Source organism: Galeopterus variegatus, unplaced genomic scaffold, assembly GCF_000696425.1.
Source record: "Galeopterus variegatus unplaced genomic scaffold, G_variegatus-3.0.2 Scaffold901, whole genome shotgun sequence".
NCBI lineage: Eukaryota > Metazoa > Chordata > Mammalia > Dermoptera > Cynocephalidae > Galeopterus > Galeopterus variegatus.
In genome coordinates, this window is record NW_007727012.1 from 146,870 (window position 1) to 169,932 (window position 23,063).

The following is a 23,063-nucleotide window of genomic DNA, read 5'->3' on the forward strand; positions in this document are numbered from 1 at the left end:
AATGCCCAACAAGCACATGAAAAGATGCCCAACATCATTAATCACTAGGGGGATGCAAAGCAACATCACTATGAGATACCCCTTCTCACCCATTAGGATGGCTATTATCAAAAAAACCCAAAATAATAGGTGTCAGTGAGGATATTGGAATACTTGTGCATTGCTGGTGAGAATGCAAAATGGTACAGTCACTATGTAAAATATGATGATTCCTCAAAAAATTAAAAATAGGGGCCGGCCTGCTTGGGAGTGCAGTGGCGCTCCCGCCGAGGGTTCGGATCCCACATACAGACCGGTTCCCGCTCACTGGCTGAGCGAGGTGTGGGCACAGCACCGAGGGTTGCGATCCCATTGCCGGTCCCGGTCCGGTACGGGCGCGACACTGAGGGTTGCGATCCGTTGCCGGACACGAAAAAAGACAAAAAGGAGGAAAAAAAAAATTAAAAATAGAATTACAATATGATCCAACAATTATATTTCTGGGTATATACCCAAAAGAATTCAAAGCAGGGACTGAAGCAGATATAAGTAAACCCATATTCATTGGAGCAATATTCACAATAGCCAAAAGGTAGAAACAAACCAAGTGTCCAACAAAGGATGAATAGATAATAAAAATGTACACACACACACACTGGAATATTCATTAATTATTCCTTAAAAAGGAAGGAAATTCTGACACATGTTGCAACATGGGTGAACCTTGAAGGCATTATGCTAAATTAAATAAGCCAGACATAAAAGGACAAATATTTCATGATGTCACTTAGATAAAATTCTAAAACAGGCAAATTCACAGAGACAAAAAGTGGATTAAAGGTTTACCAGACCCTTTGGCGAGGGGAAAATGGGAATTTATTGTTTAATGAGACAGAGGTTGTTTGGAATGAAGAAAAACTTTTGGAAATAGACAGTGGTGATGGTTGCACAACATGATGAGTGTAGTTAATGTCACTGAATTCTATACTTAAAAATGGTTAAAATGACAAATTTCTATCATATATATTTCACCAAAGTAAAAGAAGAATAAAAAGAAGGCTTGAAATTCGGATTTTTATTTGGATCAATATGATAAAATCCAAATGATGTTAATTCATTCATCCATTCAGTAATTCGCTGACATTTTATGTAGCACATATTTTGTGCCAGGCACTTCACTAGATTCTAGGGATAAAGTGATAAACAGACACTTTTTATAATGTGTTAATAACAATAATAGCTAATACTTTTTGAGTACTCTTTCATGCTCCCAACAAACTTATGAGTAGTTGCTATTATCCTCATTTTACTGATAATGAAGAAACTGAGGCTTAGAGAAAACAAGTAACTTGCAAAAGATCACACTGCTCGACTCTGCTCAACCACTATTCTGCCAGTAAGTGGATTTGCTACTTTGAAAATACCTAAGCAATGCAATTAACCTAGTCATCCAGGATTTTAGGGATGTCTAAGTAAAGACCTGAAAATTGAGTAGGAACTTGGTAGGGGAAGGGTGATAAGTTAAAAAAAGAAAATGTTTCTAATAGTGGGACCAAAAACCCTAGAAGAAAAGGGAGAATCCATTCAGGGAACTTAAAGCAGCTTAGTGAAGGTGGAGCTTAAACTGTCAAAGGTGAATTACCAGAGATGAGACTGGAGTAGTAAGGAGAACAGAGAAAGGTTTTGTTTTGGTTTTATCTATTGTGAAATAAACCACTACAAAGTTTAGAGGTTTAAGACAACAACCATTTTCTTATCTCTCACTATTCTGTGGATTGACAGGGCTCAGTTAGGCAGTTCTATACCTCCATATGATGCTGCCTGGGGCCGAGGTCATCTGGGGGTTTTCCCAGTACAGAACATCTAAGATGACTCTTATATCTATGGCACCTCTTAGGGACATCAAGAAGGCTGGATTCACACTGGGATGCCTGAGCCTCTCTCTCCATGTAGTTTCAGGCACTTTCTTTCCATGTAGTCCTCCAGCAGGGTAGATGGACTTATCATGAGGCACTTAAGGTGCAAAAGTCGAAGCTACCTAGCATTTTTAAAACTGAGGCCTGGAACTGGCACAGGGTCATCTCTGACACATTTCATTACTTAAAATGAATGACAGTGTCAGCTCAGATTCAGTATGGGTGGGGACTACATAAGGGCATAAATCCTCGCAGATGTGGTTCACTGGGGTTCATTTTTGGAAACGAGCTACCACAGGTTTTATGCATAGGAACAAGACTGAGGAAAAAGCAACCAGTTAGGTTATTGAAATAGACTAGGTGAGAGATTATAGTGGCATTTTGTATTTGATTTGGAATGCATCCTCCAAAAGTTCATGTGTTGGAAACTTAATACCCAATGCAACAGTGTTGGACAGTGGGGTCTAATAAAATGTAACTGGGTCATGAGGGCAGAGAATTAGTGTTGTTACTGTAGGAGCCAGTTAGTTATCTTGAGAACAGGTTGTTGCAAAGAGAATCCGGTCCCTGGCCCACGGCCCATGGCCCATCGCCCATCAGCTCTCACACTGTGCACTCGCTTCTGCCTTCCACCATGCTCTGAGACCTTCCAGCCTCCAGAATCATGAGCTAAATAAACAACCATTCTTTAAAAATTACGCAGTCTGTGGTATTCAGTTAAAGAAACAGAAAACAGACTAAGACAACAGGTAAATAGAATTAAAAGCTCTTAAGTGATGAAATGGATTAAACTTGGTGAGTTACCAACAATGGGAATTTAGGAAGAACCAAGGTGGATGAAATGTAGATGACTCTCTGGATTCCTTCTCACGAGCAGTGATTGACAGAGTTGGTATTCACTGAGACAGAGAATAATGCACAAGGAACAGAACAGGTAACATAGGTACTGCAGTATATGACACAGCAGATAAAGAAGTTTAGGGCTGAAGATAGATACAGAACAAGTGAAAACACAGGAGTAGATAAATTACCCATTGAGGATATGTAAAGTGAGAAGACAGCCCAAGGTAGAAGTATTCAGGAACACCAATATTTAATGGGTAAACAGAAAAGTGGTAGTCACAACGGAGACTAAGAAGAAAAACCAGAAGAGTAGAGTATCACAAAAGTTAAATGAAAAACGTGTTCCACAGAAGACAAAATGAATACTATCAAATGCTAGAGAGAGGTTAAATATGATTAAGACTGAAAATTGTCCTCTGGATCACTGACATAAGTTATTAATGTCTTTGGCAAAAAGCAGTCTTAAGGATGAAAGTTTTATTGCAGTGAATTAAGTAAATACAAGGTGATGATGTGGAAACAATGAGTAGACAATATCTTCAAGAAGCACAACTGTTAAGAAGATGACAACAGTAGTAGGTATAGAAGGACAAGCCGTCAAGAGAGGACTTTTTAAGATGACAGAGGTTAGTGCATATTTAAGTACTGTTGGAATGAGTGGGCCAATACAGAAGGAGAAAGAAACTGAAGATGTCAAAAGAAGCAGAAAAAGTAAATAATTAGAAATCCCCCTTTCTGGGCCGGCCCGGTGGCGCACTGGATAGTGTGCCGCTTGGGAGGCGCGGCGGCGCTCCCGCCCGAGGGTTCGAGGCGCGGGAGCAACACCGAGGGTTGCAATCCCGTTGCCGGTCCCCGGTCCGGTACGGGGGCAACACTGAGGGTTGCGATCCGTTGCTAGAATTAGAGCAAAATCCTTCTGGTTTTAAGAATAACTGCACGTTCTAGTCCATCCCTCATTGCCAGGTTTCCTCCACCCCCTCTTGTTGATGCAAACTACTTAGAATTGCCCACATATATTATGGTTTTTCCTGACACCATGACTTTTGTATACACTCTTCCCTATGCTTCTCTGCCTGTTAACTAAGGGAGGCGCGGCGGCGCTCCCGCCCGAGGGTTCGAGGCGCGGGAGCAACACCGAGGGTTGCAATCCCGTTGCCGGTCCCCGGTCTGGTACGGGGGCAACACTGAGGGCTGCGATCTGTTGCCGGACACGGAAAAAAGACAAAAAAAAAAAAAGAAATCCCCCTTTCTGAGGAAGCAGAATGGGATAATATTCAGAACACAGAAGCAGAGATTAGCCTCCGACAGAAGAGAATCACCAAGCCTAGCACTGGACAGAAGTAACAAAATGGCTGTGAATGGAAGCAAGACTGTATCTATAGTGGCTAAAAGTTAAGGGCATTCCTCTCTGATGCCTTTTATAGTATTTTCTCAGTACAGTGGGAAGTAAGGTCATTTGCTGAGAACAAGGATGGAAGGTTTGAGAATATTAAAGGAGGTTTTAAACAGCCACTATGAAGACTAGGTTAAAGAGATGACTATGAAAACACAGAAATATTGCTAGAAAGCTTGAGAATCCAAAGCCAGGTTGGCCACCATGACTCTATGATATCCTCAACTGGCTCAGCTGTGTGATTTTCTCTTTTAGCATTCAGTAATCAGGTACAGAAAGCAAGATTCAGGGGAGGAGTTGTACTGAACATGCATGATGGATTAAGACTCAAGAAAATTACAAATTTTTGCAAGAGTTCTATTGATAACTCCAGGCCATTCCCTCTTATCCGATTAACAGACTCACAACTCACAATGCCATTAGTTTTGTAGTTTGCTAAAGGAATATATTGCAGTACTTTAAGTGCTACCAAAAGGTACTGCAGAGGATGGATAAGGTCCCCATTTAGAGATCCTTGTCTCCAAAGAGCTCCTGTAAGAGACAGACAAGAGAACTATATCAGCCACCCCTAATGATCAATACTTCTTTTCAGAGGTGAATTAAAGAAAAATAACAGAAGCCACATATGTAATTTAAAATTTTCTATAATCTGTATTAGAAAAATTAAAAGAAATGGTGAAATTATTTTGAAATTATTTTTAATAATTATTTGGTTTGACCCAATATATCCAAAATATTTCAATTAGCAATTAATATAAAAATTATTAATAAAATAATTCATTTTTTATACTAAGTGTTTGAAATCCAGGATGAATTTTATACTTATATTGCATCTCAATTCAGACTAGCCACATTTCAAGTGCTCAAAAGCCACATGTGACTAGTGGCTACCACACTGGACAGTGCAGCTCCAGATATTATGTTTCAATAGTTACCCTTGCTGAATTAACAGAGCCACTGAGATTCTTCCTTAGACTCCATCACCCTACTCCAGTAATTAAACGCAATTCATAATTTATGCTTACATATCATATTTCATTTATGATGTTCGGTTATTTCCAGGCTCAAAGTCTAGACACATGTACTACAATAAGATCATCCCAAGACAGAGCTTTGGTTCCCTAACAAGTTCATGCTAACCACTTGCCTGGGAACAATCAGTATCTGCACAGCCAGTAGCTGATATTCACTATCCCAGCTAGCCAAGCATGGCAGCTGGAAGGCAGCCCCCACAGGCTAGGGTTCAGCTTTCCTTACTAAGTTAGTTACCACTTATCCATCAACATTCCAGCTTTCAAAATTCTGTTGACATCTCCTCTTCTATTCTCTTTGTCCTTATGGAGTTATTTTTTTTTATTCCTTGACTTTCATTTTAGTGTGTTGTCAAGAGAGAATAAAAATAAACACATATATTCAATTGATCATATTTATCTAGAGGTTGCTTTTATGAGTAGTGGCTGATTTATATCGAAATCTATAAAGTCATCATCAGAAGATAACTTACGTACAGACATAAGAGACAAACTTTTTCAGGCTTCTTTAAAAATTTACTTCAATCAGAATTCCAGATATAAACAATATATAATATTTTAATGAAAATATCAATTTACTCTTAAATTTGCTCTGTCAAGGATATTTTATATATAGAATATTCTTGGGCATACAATGAATCAGTTATGTTAACTTGAAAAGAGAGAAAGATAATGAGGTTATTGAACATTAACCCTGCTTCCTCAAGGTGAACTGTAAAAAATTGTCTAGCTACAACTGAATTGTGTTATGTGTGTGCTGTATGAATTTCAAATAAATATTTGGGTTCCAGTCACAAGAGGTTTTATTTTTTATGGGAGTCTGCAAAATTAGCATATGCAGAAACTGTTAACCTATCACTGTTCTGATTAAACCTAAGAAGTACGTGGTTCACCAGCACTCTCTAGACTAGAACTTAGCAAACACTGTCAAAACAGATATATTCATCAGTATTATAAAACTTGTAATAGTATAGACTCTGTTCACTAACGTGTTATCTGAAAAAGATGTAAATTTTTTCAGCAGTATTGTGAATTTATTTCCTTTTAAAAATTAATTCTATCTAACTTTGTACTCAAAGTCTGTTTGAAACAAAAGTCACCCTTTCAAAAATAAGGAGAGTTCTGTCAATTTTACTTGTTCTTTTAAGATTATTTCCCTCCTCATTTAGCAGTGGGCCAGAACAGTACACTCTAGTCTTTTCAGCTACAACCTCCCCACATAAAACAGTCCAGATAACTAATTAAGCTGTGACTACAATACAGCAAAACACAATGGCTTTAAGCAACTTTAGAATGGGTAATGGATACAAATCTTTTCTAAAAAACGTTTACAGTACTGATATTGTACTTGTTCGCCAACATTATTGCCTGCTCACAACTTTTTAGTCAATGCATACATTTCCATTTTCTTAAGGTTAGCACAATCCTTAAATTTCATTCAAGTATTTTTTGAGTATTATTACATACCAGGCACTGCTAAGTGCTAAGGATAAAAAGATTAATAAAACATTATCTATCTTCAAAGACCTCATAATCTAGCATGGGAGAACATACATAAACTAATAACTATAAAGCAATATGATAAGTACTTCAATAAAGGTATGAACAAAGTGCTATGGGAAGCCCAGAGGCAGCAAGGATTAATTCTGACTGGGAATGCTGGTGGAAGGAATAGGATTTTCCCAGTAAGATGGAAGGAAGACTATTCCAAGCAGAGAAAACAACATGGAAAAACACACAATGAGGTACACAGCTACTTTGGGAAACAATAAGTAGCCTGGTGTGGCTAAAACATGAGATTCCTGCAGTGTAATGGTAGAAGCCATGTGAAAGATTTAAACTTTTTGTTATAATGAAGGCAATAAAAAGCCATAAAAGCAAGAAAGAGAGGTGATCTGTGTCTTAGAAAGAAAATTCTGTGGCAGCGTGAATGACTGACTAGAGAAGGGGAATAGAAGGAAGGTGGGAAAACCAATAAGAAGGCTAGTGTACCAGACTAGGTGAAACTCTGAGTGGTAATTGTGGACTGGAGAGAAGGGAAGAAATGGATTTGAGATGCATTTCAGAAGTAGAATCACCTGCACATGATGGCTATTTGGATGGAGAAGGAAAGGAGAGTCAGTTTCCACCATGTATTTTTGGTTTATGATGATTTAATCTAAACAGAAAACAATAAGGATAAAAAATGAGCTCAGTGTAACAGATATTTTCAAGACATTCAAGTGGAGGGAGCTGGAAATAAGAGTTTCAGCTAAAGAGTGTAGTCAATACCAAAAATACCGACTTTTGGAATTAGCAACACAAAGATGACATTTGTAGTCCTGTGAGCAAATGAAGCTTCAATAAGAAAGAAGAGGAACCATTGCCAAATACTGCACACACAAAAAAGTCAGATGAAAAAATTTAAGACAAAACTCTTAAATATTTTATAGGAAAATATGGAGAACTATTTTCACAATCATGAGGATTTCCTAAACAAGATACACAAAAAGCACCCATCAGAAAAGTTTAACAAATTCAGTTATTTAAAAACATCATTAAAAAAAAGTGATACAAAGTGAGAGAAAGATCTGCAACACATATAACTTACAAAAGACTAATATGTAGATTATGTAAGAAACTCTTACAAATCAGAGAAAAGGCAGACAATCAAACAGGGGGATAAAGGCAAATATAAGACTAGGGACTTCACAAAAGAAAAAATCCAAACAGACAAAGAACATAAGAAAAGGGGCTCAATCTCATCAGTAATCAAAAACAAAAATACAAATTAAAACAACAATGCAATGTTACTGCTCACTCAACAGACTGACAAAATTTTAAACTCTAACAACAGTAAGCTTTGGCAAAGATATGGAGCAACTAGAATTCTCATTCCCAAATAGGATAAATGTGTAAATGAACACAACTAATTTGGAAAATTATGCTAGTGCCTAGTCAAGTTGAAAATATATACCCTTTCTGGTTCAAACATTTCACTCCTAGGCTATACTCTAGCGATCTGCGTCCTTAAGTGCATCAGGATATACATAAAAGAATGTTTAGAGTGGCACCATTGTAATTGTCCCAAACTGAAAACAACCCAAGTGCCTATCAATAATAAAATAAATTGTGGCATAGTCATACAATGGAATATTATACAGCATAAAGCAATGAAAATGAACAAGCTAGAAGATACATAATTATAGACATTATAAACATAACATTAAGTGAAAGAAGTTACAAAAATAATACAATTTTATTCATACAAAATTCAAAATAGGCAAAATGAATCCATATTGTTTCAGCAATATGGATTATACATACATATGTATATGTATGTATACATATACATATGGTTAAGTTAGAAAAGAAATGCAAGAAAACGATTACAAACGGTCTCCAACTTACAATGATTTGACTTAACAATTTCTCAACTTTACAATGGTGCAAAAGCAATGTGCATTCAGTAGAAACCGTACTTAGAGTACCCATACAAGGATTCAATTTTGCACTTTCAGTACAGTATTCAATAAACTACATGAGATATTCAACACTTCATTATAAAATTGGCTTTGTGGTAGATGATTTTGCCAAACTGTAGGCAAATAAATATTTTGAGCACATTTAAGGTAGGTTAGGCTAAGCTGTGATGTTCAGTAGGTTAGGTGTATTAAATGCACTTTCAACTGACGATATTTCCAACTTACAATGGGCTTATCGGGGCATAACCCCATCATAAGTCAAGGAATGTCTGTACTATAAATGATAGAATAGTGGTTACCCATGAGGAGACAGAAGAGATTATGATGGGCAAGCAATATCCAGGAAAATTCTGCAGTCCCAATAATATTCTATTTCTTGATCTGGAGTGATAATTACATGGTGCTAAAGTGATAATCATTTGATAATAAATTTTATGGACTTTTAAATAATTTAATTACTTAAAATTTCAATTAACTAAATTGTGAAATGGTCTTACTTTTAACGATATGTGATCGTGGGAAGTAACCAAAAAGTCTTGATTCTAAGGATTAAAAGAGATTAAGAAAGCGATTACTAAATCAATTCAACACCGACTTCGAATACCACAAAGAAAAAAGTCAATTCTGTATCTGAGATGAATTACATATAAATCTGCCTCAAGGCTGATGGCTGGAATTCAATTTTTAATTCATTCAACAAACACTATTGGGACCTACCTTGTGTCTGGCACTGTGCCAAGGGCTGAGAGTACAGGAAAATTTAGTCTGCCCTCTTAGGCTTCTCTTAGCACCAGGACCCCCACTGATTTCTAATCTCTCTTGAGATAAAAGGTTTAGCTGACTTATTGATTAGAATACAATCTTAGAGTAAAGAAAAATCTCTGTTCCTAACAAAAGTTCAAAAAAAGGTATGCAAGAATCATCAGGTGCTGGTCTGATACTTGATAAAGTTTATGCCTCAATCGAAAAAATAAAGGGGGAAAATAGGTGCCAGTTGTTTTCTTCTCCAAACATAATAAACATAAACAGATAACCTTTATTTTTTAAACCAGGTAAGGGGAAGACCTTTGAAGAGGTCAATAGCAGGAATGGAATCATGAGATGAGAGTCTAAAAAAATTGAAAAAATAAAGGTGCAATTTGAACAAGAATTCTGCTCTCTGCTTTTCAATAAAGGAAACCTATAAAGTGATGTGATCTCTATTCCCAACTTGTTAATCCATTTTTTAATTTCCAGCTTAGCTCTGATAAAGTAAAATTTACCCTAAAAAGACAAGGATTTGCCATCAGTGAGATTTTTAAAAATCAAGCTATAAGCTTCAAAACTCAAAAAGGGAAATTCCCAAGTTAGCGTAGAAAAAATTCTGAATGTATGTTTACAAATAAATCAAGCCTTATACACAGAGCCATTAGTCTAATCCCAACTCCATATCTGGTTTACCCAACTTTCAGTAAATTAGCGCTCCTATAATGTAGCAAAGAAATGTTCTAGGGCTCATCAAGAACATAAAACACCTCTCATAAATATGAACCAACCAAGAAGAAATTTTTTAATTACTTAGAAATTAAAATTAGTAAGGAATTAAAGTTAATAAGGAATTTAAAGGGTAAACAGAAAGACAAAACCTGGTATCAGACTAGTCTCATTTAATGCTCCATTAATATCTCTCTGAAAACTCATTAAAGTGAGATTTAAGTGATGCCCAGTAAAAGAAAGGTAAGAATATCCCAGGAAACAAATTTTAATTACCAAAACTCAAATTCTACAACTTGAATTTAGATAAAGCATGTGTTGTTTATGTTAATCTCGTAATCTGATTCTCAAATGACATGGATTTTTTTTAAAAAATTAATGTTTGTTAATATACCAAAAAATTAGGTAGTTCTTATAGCAAAAGAACATGGAATATGAAGACTGAGTACCAAGATCTGCTACCTACCAAAGACATAAACTTGAATAAGTAACCAAACCACTGTGAGCCTCACTTTACCACCACCAATCTCAGAAGATTTAAGCAGATTAAGGAAAACAATATATGTAAATAATACCATACAATCTCCAAAGCATGGGAAGCTCAATTTCCTCAACCCACTGCAAAGACTACTTTCCATAAACTAATAAGTATCTTTTTAATTCACTTTTTATTATGGGGAAAATGTAAATATACAAAAGTACAGTATAATGAAGTCTTATGTACTCTCCCTCAGTTTCAGCAATTATCAACTCATGGCTAATATTGTTTCATATATACATGATCCACTCCCTCTCAATAATTTTGAAGCAAGTCCCAGACATGGTATCATTAACTTCCTAAGGGCTAAAATCCAATCGCCTCTTTTCAGTGGATGTATAGGTATAAGAAGTCTAACAGAGAGCTCTGTGCTAGAAATATGTATTTGAGAGTCACTAGCAAAAAAAAAAAAAAAAAAAAAAAAAAACCCCTAAGATTTAAAGCTATTGCTTTGGATGACATTAAATATCCAAGCTTGGGAAGGAAGAAGATAGTTTCTCTTGGTGTTCTTTCATTAAAAACATAAATAGACATAAAGCTCATTTCTTCCATCAAAAAAGAGACCCTATAAATTTACAAAGACCTATAAAACTTTTATACCCTATGATTTAAAGTATTTTTGTCCCTTAAAAAGGTGTCTCCATATAGTAATTGTTACTACTCTAAAGGATTTAACAAAATCCTGAGAAAGTAAGTAGATATATTTTATGTAACATCAAATTTAAACACTGACATTGTAACCAATTGCAAATCTACTTTTCTAAGTATTTGTTAAAAATTTGCTGCTCCATGTATATTTTATTTTTCTCTAAAGTGTATGAATCTGTTTTATAGTTTCTTTTGTAATGTATATTTCACAGTAAACTTTTTAAAAATAAATTTTAAAAAGAAAGTATGATTCCTATATTGAAATAGCTATGACAGATGATGGTATATCTTTAAGCATTTAGAGCTTTGAACATACATAAGAATATTTGTATACTAAAAATATTTTATAAGCTCTTTAGACACCAAGCTGTTGAATCAGAAGCCACTTATTCTTACATTTTAATTTTTACCCCAAGTATCAAAATTAGTTATGATTTATTTATACTCCACTTCAATCCCCAAAAACTTTTGACTCGTTTGTTAAATCCTAACTTTACAATCTACTTTAAAAGATTTTCTAAAATTTTCTAAAATAGTTTTTATAAGCTGTTCAATAAAGATTAACCTTTTTAAAAAAGTATTTGTGACCTTTGGAATGGAATGTAATTTTTTTCCCTTTGAATATATAAGCCACCAAGTAAAGGATCCAAAGGGGGTAAAAGAAGCACAATTTTTAGGAACACAACAGATTTTCAATGTTTAAGTATTGATGGGTCGTCATTGACTAAAAGGAGCCTAACTAAGTCCTATTTGATTAGAAAGAACACTAAAATATTTTAAGCATACTCTTATCTTTCAAGGAATAGTCCTAGAAACATAAATGCACAATTCCATAAATTAGAATGATACACATTTTAGTTTCAAGCATACCATACACTTTTTTGCTTTACCTTTTTCCTAAGAAAAACTGGATATATTTAAAAGCAATTTCAACTTTGGCTATGTTGTGTAACTGCAATTCTCCCTAAATTACTGAAGGTTTTTGGCAAATATTTTTCATTTTTAAAAAATTTTTGAAAAACTGCACCTAACGTGGTTTAAGTAAAATCCAACTCAGTTTTAAAACATGATTAAAGAATCATTAGACCAAAATGGCATGTTTCCCCTCCTCCACAGAAAAAATCCACTTTTTTTCAGATACTCCTAAATATGAACAGGATGATTAAGAGGCGTAATTGTTGTTTCAGGAACCATCTATTAAACACAGCCAAAAAAGCTTCTGGTTTTCGAAAAGTACAGTAGAAACCCAAACATTTATTTAAACTGATTCTTTAAGATAATGGAGATGTTTTCTCGTTGTTATATAAGCAATACATTGTTATTTACTATTCATTTTTAAGTTGGGTTTTTAATTAAAGTATTGTTGAATATAAATATTTCTTAAACTCGAGATTTTTTTCATCTCCATTTTAGACATTAAAATGCATTGGGGAAGGGAAAGTGTGAAAAATATAGAATAACTTCTTGAGAACTTGTTCTGTTTTTAATTAGGGAATTTTATGAAGATTTTTTTTTTTTTTTGCTGTTCTCAAATTAATTCTGCATCAGAAGCCAAGTGATTTTTTGGTCCTGAATACTAATGATACAGATTCTCTTTACCAATAATGTATATATTAACTTCATTTATATATCAGATACATTTTCTTTCTGTACTGCTAAAGAAAACCTTACTGCTTGTCATCAAACACTAATGACATAATTAACATTAATTAATCTGCCAAAGTGGAATTTATCTCTTATTTTCACAATTGAAAAAAATCACAACTCAGCTGGGGAAACTGCTATTTTGCAGAAAAAATCACTAATTTCCTTTTGACACAAGAAATAAAAACACTCACTTTTTTGGTCTCTGTAATATAGCGAACTTGAATTTGCCGACATTGTGTCTTAACCGTTTTTACCTGTTTTTCCTCTCGATCAGCCTTCTCCCTCACGCTCAATACCCTAAGGCTTTAAGGGTTTTTTCCTCAAAAAAAAAAAATCATAATTTAGAGGAAATTTATACCCTCAGTAGCTGGTACAAAAGATTAAGAAAAGCTCCTCAACAAACAAGGTTACTTCACCGAATCTTTTCAGAGCTTCAGCCAATTAATGCAGTGCCCCTGAGATAGTTTTAAGATTAAAAAACAATCTCTAAAAATGAGACCCATTCTTTACCCCTAAAGCACCTCACACACGTTCATCTAAGGGTAGACTTCTTTCCCCCTACAGTATGCGCAGAGAACACCAGCTGTGAGTAGAAAACGTGAAGATTTCGTTGAACACTCAAAGAAAACTGTTCACGTCTTAAGGTAGCTACGATTTCTGAGGTTATTAAATCTCCTAAAGTTCTAGTTCAGTTCCAGTTGCTTCAATTCTGTCGCAAACTCCAACACCCAAAGAGAACACACTTCCTCCCTCAAGAGAAGGGCGAGTTGAGCGCGGTTCTCAGAGAACCTGCCTGTTAACAGGTGGCCGGCCCGGGAAGGACCTTCTGCGTTTCTGCCGCCACCGCGCAAGGACTCTCTGCCAGCGCGGGCGCCCTCACCCTGCCCCGGCCGGCCACGCCACCTGTGGCCGCCCCCTCCGCTCTGGGCCCGGCTGCGCACTCACCCCGCTCCCCCAGGCTCCAGCGTCCTGGCGGCCTGAGGTGGCGCCGCCGCTTCCCGCTCCTGGTTACCACTCAGTTCCGTGGGGCCTCAGCACAAGCCAGGAGGCCCTGGGAGGAGCACGTGCCCCTTCTCGAAGCCTCGACCCGGGGCGGGAACTCCGGCCTGGCCTCCACGCGCTTGGCCGCCGGTACCCCCTCCTGCCTGAGTACGCAGGCGCCGAAGCTTCTAGACGCCACCGAGCGGCGGGGCCAGCGGGTCGCGTCTGACCCTCCCGCCCACAGCCTAGGCCTAAAGTGTGAAGTTTCAGGAACGTCTCGGGCTGAGGGAGGCCAAATAACACCGCGACGGAATCGAGGCCCAGGGCTTTGGGTACCTTGCACCGAAGACCACACGGTTGTACGAGCTAATGGAAAGCCGGGTCTCCTGGTTTCGTTCCACGGAGCAGCCAAGAGGACCGCTGGTCCCCACAGAACCCGCCTGAGGGAGCTGCGGGTGGAGGCGACTCAGCACCTGGGCCTCGAGCGGCACTGGCAGCTGCTGCGTGAACCACAGCGGCCCTGAGGCGGGACAGGCAGGGTCTGCTGGAGGGAGACGCCCAGGGGGCCACGGCAGCTCGGACGTTCCACTGGAGGCGCCGCCTCAGGGGGAGCCTGAGCGGACTCGAGCCCGCCCTGCCTTCAGGGCCCGCGTGCCGGGGGCGGCGCCGCTGGGCCAGGCTGCGGGGCCGGGGCTGCGCCCTCCTGAGAGGGCCTGTGCGGAGTCGGGGATGATCGAATCGTCAGCGTGGGAAGCGTGGGCCAGAGCCGGGCTTGCCGAATCCGGAGGAAGACGCGGCCGAGAAGGCTTTTCTACAGCCAGGGCTCGCAGCTCTGCGACCTCGCCGGGCGCAGGACCCCAGGGGAGGGGTCGCTCCCCGAACCCGGCCTCATGACGTGTTCTCAGGTCTCACACGGAATAGAAAGAACAGGAGGTGTTGATCGCTTCGCAGGAAACTTTTCGTTGTTTCCTTATTTCCTTCCTGTCCGTAGACAAGTTGAGCAGCTTTCGGCCTTACACCCAGGAGGTTTCAGGCCAAATAGAGTCTGGACAGGTCCGGGCTCCGGATTTTCTGGGGGAGCCCCCCCCCCCGCCCCCACTCCCTCTTCCCTCAGAGGGGGATGAAACCGTTCTTCTCGACCCCCAGCTGCAAGCCGGGCTGCTGCTTCCTCTGCCAAAGTGAAACACATTCTTGTCTATTTTTCCAGGTTTTGGTTTGTACGTTTAAAGAAACTTTACAACACTCGATCTTAGCCAAAAGGCCGAGAAGCGGTTAAAGAAACTTTACAATATGAACAAAGACAATTTGGGTACTCTGGCGGGGGCTGAGGGTTTAGAGGGACATCTTAGCACGTGGAAGGAATGACTCGGATCCCCCTGCCACAGTGAAGCCACGCGGGACAGCTCAGCAGAAAGGAAGGTTGTCTGCTGCCAACATGCAGGACATGGTTTTCTTTTTTTTTTCTTTTTTCTTTTTTTTTTTTGGTCGTTTTGTTTTCTTTTCCTTTTTGGCTCAGCTCTGAGAACATTACAGAGCTATCCTTTCCCGCCTCCCGACCCTCTTCCCCTCCCCCTCTTCTTTCTGGTGCAGGCAATTAGGGTGAAGAAATCAGTGCCAGGCTCTTGCCTCTGAAGAGAAAGGAATTGCTTCGGGAATTGAGTCCTGACACCTGTCTCTGTCCAGGATAGCGAGGGGGATACGGGGTCAAAACGCCTGGGGGAAGAGGCCAGGCCAAAGCGGAGGCGGGCACTCCCTAAAAGAAAGTTTCTGGGGGCTCCTCTTGCCACGTCCTCCCGCCCCATTCTTTGGCCTCCAGCTTCATGCAGGTCACTAACACGCAGGGTTATTAACACGGAGTTTTCCTGTCTTTCAGTTCCCGGAAGAACGGGACCTGGGGCTGGAAACAGAAGAGCAACACTGACAAGCTGTTCATTAATTTGCATTTATTTTCGGGAAATAATGTAGATAAAGAGGAGGAGAGGGACTGCCTTACATTTCAACAAGTAATTTGTGATCTTCACATCGGACAAATCAAATTTACAAATTACTTTCCCACCTACTGGACGAAGCGGCCAAAGCCAAAATTGATACACAGGCGCGCGGGGACTCCACAGATTTCGGAGAATGAAGGTGCACTAAAAACTCACTAGACAAAACGATGATGTTTAAAGAGAGAAAAACCGACAGAGGAATTGGAACTGAGGTTTGGGGTCTGGGTTTGTTTGTTTTTTCCATAATGCTGAATTTTTGCTTTTTTTTTTTTTTTTTGGTTTTCTTTTGTTTTGGGGTCTGTATACCAGAACTGCGACCGTGTGCTTAGGCCGGGTGAGGGACTCAGTCAAGTCCCGCGCCCCCGCCCAGCCTAGCTCCCACCCTTGCACCCTGACTTGGCTGTTCCCTCCACACTCCTGATCTTCCGCGCCCAGCTTCCTGGACCCAAGCGGTTCTCTTTAATAAATACACAGAGGGAGAAGATATGAAGAGGGCAGGACATTGTAACAACTGAAAAAGAAAAAGCGCCATTGTTTGAGGAAGACAGGAAAGGGGACAGAGAGAAATTATTTTTTGCATTTGTTTTATATATATATGTATATATATATATATGTGCTGTATATATCTTAAAGTTCTGTTTCCTGGGCGCTACGACGAGATCTGTTCAGTTCAACTAACAGCAACTAAAAAGTTTAAGTGGTCCCCGGAACGGACCCGACTATATACAGCATTCCCGCCGAGGCGGAAGCTTGAACCAGTCCAGCGCAGGGAGGCCGGGCCGTGCTTCAGCTCACCCCGGCGCACCCCGCTGAGGAGGAGGAAACGCCGGGGTACTCCGGTCTGCAGGCGGGGAGCGGGATCGCGGGCAGCTGAAGGGGCGGCAGTCTGTGCAGGAGAAACACTTAGTGGTTGTTTTGATTTGGAGTACTATGTGGGTGCACTCCAATGGGCAGAAACACGCCAATTAGTGACTCCAGTGCCCAGAAAGAATAAATAAAAGTGTTGGGTTCAAACAGCGGGTCAGAGCGAAGAGCCTCCGAAGGCTGCAAGTGCATAACAGCTGTCCAGAAGGACTAGAAGGGGTGACTTGGAAGGTAGGTGGGGGTTGATAGGGAGAACACACAGCTCTCTCGTATAGGACATGTGGGCCACAGCGAGGCACCAATACCCCTCATCCAAGGGATAGGCGGGTTTACACATCCCCAAGCAAGTGGCTTAAAGATAGGGGCGACAGTGCGGGCAATGGGCATCTTTTGGGGATGTGAAAATTCAGTTTTGGAGAAGCCGAGGCAAAGGCGGGCGATGCAGCAGCAACAACAGGATGGGGACCACGGAGGGAGCAGGTAGTTACGTTTCTTCTCCTCTTCCTCTCACTCCTGGGCTCACAAGACCTGGAACCGCCAAGAGGTTTGGTCCTTATAGTCCAGACAGTCGGGCGAGTTGAAGTTGAGTTTCCAGGCGGAGGAAGCAGCGGCCGCTCCAGGCTCCTTGTAATCCAAGCAGTCGGCAGAGTTGAAGGCAAGCCCCGAGCCACCGTAGCCTTGGTGGTGGTGGTGGTGATGGTGGTGGTGGTGGTGGCCTGAGGACTGGCTCAACGGGTGGTGCGCGTGTGGGTGGTGGTGATGGTGGCCGGCCATGGAGGAGGGTGCCATGGGGCTGAGCTGGTGCGGATGGTGATGCGAGTGCATGGGCGCTAGGTACGAGCTGCAGTCCACGCCGCCAAAGTAGGAAGAGGAGGGCGCGGGGTAGCCCTGGCCGTAGCTACCGCCCTGGCCGTAGGACATAGGGTAAGAGGCTGCTGCCGTGGCGGCGCCTGCGGCTACCGAGCGCTGCATACACGAGGCGTTGCTAGGAGCGGCCAGTGGCTCGGGCAGTGACACGGACGCGGGCGCTGAGCCGGGCGAGATGGAGGCCGGGCTCCAGATGGAGGAAGCAGCCGGCGTGCTCAGCGACGACCCGGCTGCCACCGCCGGGTTCCCCCCCAGGCCCGCAGCCGCTGCAGCCGCCGGGTTGGCGGAGGCGCTGGACGCCGAGCTAGAAGATGAAGCGGAGCTGGACACAGCGGGCGGCGTGAATTGGCCGCTGCTTTCGGAGCCCGAGCTCTCCCTCACTGGAGACGACTTCTTCTTGGCTGGGCGGCTCTTGGTTCCGCTCCCGCTCTGCTGCTGCTGGCGGCATTTGGCGCGGCGGTTCTTGAACCAGACCTGCAGCGGGCCGGATGGGGCAGAGCGGATCAGGGGGGGCGAGTGGAGCCTGCTGCTCCCCTGCCCCTTGGACCCACCACCCCGCCCAGGATCTCGAATCCCTCTCCGACCGAGGCCTCCGCCCCTCCCAGTCCGGCCCCGCCAGACCCTGCCCCCCCACCTCTGTTCCCAGCTGCTCCACCCTCCCCCATCTTTCTGCTCAGAGCCCCTCCTTAGCTGGCTCCAGAGTAAGGACGCGCACCTCCCCACCCCTAGCGCAACTCTGTCCTAGAGCGGAACGTTTGCGTCTATCTAGCCAGCTCAGCCATTTTTAAATTGCTCCTGTTGGCCGCTCCCCCACGGCCCCATGTAAGTTCGAGGGCCCTATGGTTTTGTTTGTTTGTTTGTTTTGTTTTGTTTTTAACAGAGCTCAGGAAACCGCGGAGTGGTAACCGAGCCGCAGACTGAGGAACAGTCACCAAGTCTGGGGCCGGAGTCGGCTCCTGGAGGCCCAAGCTTGCAGGGCGAGTGTATGGGTGGGAGCAGGCGCAAGGCCTAAGGCTGAACAGAGGAAGTACTCGAGTACTCGGGGGGCTCGAGAAGGGAGCCGAGATTCTTCGTTGGGATTTTTGGCTCCAAGTGGGGAACTAAGTGGGGCGGTCAGTCATAAAGTTCTCACTCCTCCTGGAGGGCCACGGCACAGGGCAATGCATCCTTGATCCTTTCTCGAGCCTTCGAAGAAAGAAGGCGAGACAAAAGGCCCATGAAGAGGGTCCTGGGTTAGAATTAGAACAGTATTTTCAGATCCCTTTTATCTCAAAAACAAATAGCAAAGCCGGCAACCAGGTTTTGCGCTCGGCGTCCCCTCCCGGCCGAGGAAGCATCTAAATCAGACCGGCGCCACCCATGGAGCGAACTCCCAGACAGCACCAGGCTGCAGCCACGCTCCACTCTTCCATCGCCAGGATCCCCGGGATGCAAGGCAAGGGTGAGACGGAATTCAGACCTCCGAGGGAAATTGCCACGTCCTGGGGCGGCGGAAGAAGTAGCGACAAGTGTTGGGCCCTCAGAGCACTTTACATTCGGGAGCTCTGCTCGTCCTCCCAAAATCCCAAAAAGGATTTTCGACACTGAAGGCGCCCCAGGGCGAAGGGCCAGATCCAGGACTCTAAGCCCTTTCCTTTAACTTTGTCCCCTTTTCCTGACCCAGGCCCAGCGCTAGGGGGAGATCTAGAGGGGCTGCCCAGTCTGCAACCTGCCCCCACACCAGACCGCCCTTCCCAGACCAGCCCCAGAGCCTCTACCCTGACGCTGGAGCCCCAGGAGAGCGCACCTGGACTCTGGACTCTGGCAGGTTGATCTTGAGCGCCACCTCCTCGCGCATGAAGATGTCAGGGTAGCGAGTCTTAGCGAAGAGCGCCTCGAGGACGTCCAGCTGTGAGCGCGTGAAGGTGGTGCGCTCGCGTCGCTGCTTCCGCGGGGTGGCTGCGGGGACACGCGGGGGCGCCTCGGGTCAGCTGTGACCACGCGGACCGGCGCTAGAGCACTCGGGCAGGCCCTTGGCAGGCCCAGAGCCGAGCAGTCACAAGAGGAAGCCGAGCACCGAGCAAAAGAACTTCCCCCGGGGCCGAGCCTGAGAGGCCACAGGTGGGCGAAAGTACATTTACACGACCAGGAGCCAGTGTCTCCAAAACTCCAGGGCTACCCCCGCTCCCTGCCTCTCAGAAGTTAAAAAAGGAAGCGAGGTCAATCTCCCTCCACATCAACATTCCCCCCTCACCCCAATACACTTCCTGCCTGAAGGATAAAAAGTGGGGAAAGGGTGCACAGAAACAGAACCTGGAAAACACTTTCCGAGGGAATAAATGGGAGTAAAGTGGAGGGAGCTAGAAACAAAACTCAGGGTTCAGCACAAGTCGTCCACTACAGCATTGCAAAAGTTGCTGCAGGCCACGGGTCTAGAGGACAACTTAATTAGGGAGAAAGAATCCCACTCTTCAGTCCAGCCGCCGCTTCACATAAGGGAAGTTTGCCTCTTTATGTCAGGGCCTACCCACTGTCCAGATTCCTTGTTCAATGCTGGGGGGGAAGGAACAGATTCACAAAAAACAATAGCCGCCTGTGGGAAACGAATCCGTGGATAAATAAGCTCTGCAATGGCTGTGGGACCACAACAGGAGACAGGTTGCCGGTGTGGCTCGGCAGGGAAGGCGAACGTTGCACGTTTTCGCCGCCCTGGCACCTCACCAACCCGTGACTCTGCCCCGTGCCCCTGCAACAAGCCCTGCACTGTAAGCAGACTAGGCAACCGGCTTCCTGGGCCTGCTCCGCGACAAAGCGTGCGCTCAAAAAACGAGAGGCTGGGATCCCCAACATTTGCAGAAGCTGGGGGAGGGGTGGGAGTGCCGGTGCTCACCCGGATAGCCCACAGAGGGGTGCAGGAGGTCCATAGCGGGCCCAGCCAGGCCCAGCCCGTTCATGCTGTATGGGGGTTGTTTGAGGTAAGACATCATGCTAACAGCCGGGTGGAGGCGCCCCGACGGATCCAGGGGGCCTGGAGCCAAGAGCGGTGCAGGGCTCCCACCTTGCGGTCCTTCAAGCTCTGTTGCGCCCGGGGGCCTGGCCTATGGAGATACGAGAAACATGGAAACCATCACTCGGAGCCAGCTAGGCTTCCAGTTCTTGTCCTAGGCGAGTAGCCCCCGGATGGGGAGGGGGCGCAGGTTATGGAACTGCGCAGGGCGGTCAACTAGGCTCCACAAGGCCTTAGCTCAGAGACCACAGTTTCTTTGAAAGGTAAACTTTTCTGGATCGTCGTTGCCTATTTTCGGGCTTGGAATGGGCTAAAGACTCTCGTAAGGTGCTCAAAGGAGTGAAGTGAGGTTAAAAACCGGGCCGGGCTAGGAAGGTCAGATCCCGAACCGCGGACTGTGCAAAATCCCAAGTCTAGGCAAAATTTTGAGTCCGGCGGAAGCCGGCTTCATGTTGCACAAACAAATGTTCACTTGGGGCCCAGACGGTAGGCCGTCCAGATCAGGAAGGGCTGTTTCGTTTCGTTTCAAATGCTTTTGAAAGCGGGATGAAAAGGTAGAGATACAGAGGGCCAAAGTAAGGCAAGGAGGGCAAACTGTACTTCGGCCTCTTTAGGACGCATTGCCCATTTAGAAGGGTCGGTTCCTTCAAAGGTCTCCACGGCTGCGTCCCTGCCCCAGAGCTCGCAATCACCATCTGTTCCCAGCTGATCTCTCTGCGCCCAGCCATTGAAAGATCGCTCACCCGGAATCCCACCACACCTCAACCGCAGTTACGGGCCCAGGCACCGCTGAGGAGGCCAGAGGACGCTGTAGGGGCCACTGTAGAAGTGGAAGTTCCCAGGTGCGGCTGGAGATCAGGGGCGCTTCAGCGCGGCTCTGGCCCTTCTTCGCCCGCGCAGGCCGGGCCTTCTTTCTGCCCCTTCCCAGCTGCGGGCAACTGGATGCCGGCAGGGGTGGAGGGTGACCGGCCCAGCGCTCCAGAGGGTCTCGGGAATTTGGGAAGCCTGAGTGCAGCAGGTCACGTGCGCTCCCTGCCATCTACTAGCTGAATCCAAGGTCCCAAGACCGGATCGAGAATGTAGAACCAGGCCTCAGCGGCATAGCCCACACAGACCCTAGCAGGAAGGTGGAAACCTCGCTTCTGCAGCTACCGCGAACTCGAGGAGCTACTCTCAAGGGTCAGGATAGGGCACTGGGGAGTGGGATTTGGGACCCGGAGGGTCTGTCGTTACACCCCGCTTCGCGGGAACTCTCTAAACTGGCCAGGAACTCGGGCTAGGGAATTCAGGAAGAGAAGTTAAAGTAGCACCCTCCACCCCCGCTCTTGCTCCGATCCTCAGGGACACAAGGCCTGGGCTGGGGGAGCCCAGCTTGCAGTTAAGGGGACGAAAAGGGAAACAGCCAGGGCTCGTGGGCTGAAGGAAAATGGGACTCCAGCCGCGGTTGTTCTACTAGGCTGCAGAGTGAGTTTTCAAAGACTTTTCTCCAAACTTAGCACTTCAGCTCGATTACTTCGGAGGAGGCGGGGGAGGGGGCGCGCGGCCGCAGCAGCGCTCTGGGGTCCTCCGTGCACCAAGAGGGGAACCAGGCCGCTCCCCCAGACCCGCCCACCTGGTGGGGACCTGGGCAGCGGGGATCCGTTTGAAAAGGGGGAGGCAGAGTAACCAACGCGCTCCCGGAGTCCAGGGCGGCCTCGCGGCTTTCTCCTTACCTGCCCTCAGCTGCCAGGGCCGCTCACCATCTACCTCGCGCCCTCACTGAGACCCGCCGGGCAGCCAACCTGCAAAACAGAGCTACACAGGAATTACCCAGGCGGCTGGTCTAGGACCCCCGAGTCTTTCTTTCCCCAACTTCCTTCCACCCATCTTTCTTTTTTCCAGTGGCTTTGTGCATGTCTCTACAGGTTTCACTTTATTGCACAGACACTTTTTTTGTAAAGCCCCACACGCTCCCAGGACATTGCCTCGTCCGGGACCGAGCCGAGGGGTCCCGAGGAAGAGGGGGGGATACGAGGAGCAGAGTTGGGAGGTGGCTCGCCGTTGCCGCTGCACTCCGGGTGCAACGTGGAGGCGGTGAGGACTAGGGAAGCCCTGCAGAGTCACTTTGCAAACTAAATAAATCAAGCGATTTACCTTGTCGGAGTGGCTTGTCTTGCTCGGTTGTTTAGGTGATTGGAAATGTAGCCTGATGAAGATTGATCACCTTTCTACTGCCCTCCCCGGGTATGTGAACGCGAGGCGAGTGCGTAACGGGGTTAGGCGCCAATCGGGGGCCCTGCGCGGTCTGAGTGACAGGGAGCCGGGCAATGGCAGCGCGAGCCGGGGGTTACCTCCGCGCGCCCCCGCCCTCCCCCGCCCCCTACACCCCGCCCTCGCCGCCCGCCCCGCCCCGGTCGCGCGCTAACTCGGGGGCTGGGCTGGCAAATGCGGTGCAGAGCGAGG

General features: G+C 44.8%; 1 protein-coding gene and 1 pseudogene across 1 annotated transcript; one reads left to right on the plus strand and one right to left on the minus strand.

The window, feature by feature from the left end:
• LOC103590952 overlaps nucleotides 1–14,437 on the plus strand; it is a 68,618-nt pseudogene extending 54,181 nt beyond the window's left edge.
• A 1,404-nt stretch (nucleotides 14,438–15,841) lies between these two features.
• OTX1 (orthodenticle homeobox 1) lies at nucleotides 15,842–20,601 on the minus strand. The gene is made up of 3 exons (XM_008573308.1): nucleotides 20,505–20,601; nucleotides 19,422–19,573; nucleotides 15,842–18,109 (listed from the first exon to the last, which is right to left on the minus strand). Exons 1-3 carry the CDS (start codon nucleotides 20,599–20,601, stop codon nucleotides 17,288–17,290), a joined length of 1,071 nt encoding a protein of 356 aa, XP_008571530.1. The 3' UTR covers nucleotides 15,842–17,287.
• Between the last annotated feature and the right edge of the window lie 2,462 nt (nucleotides 20,602–23,063).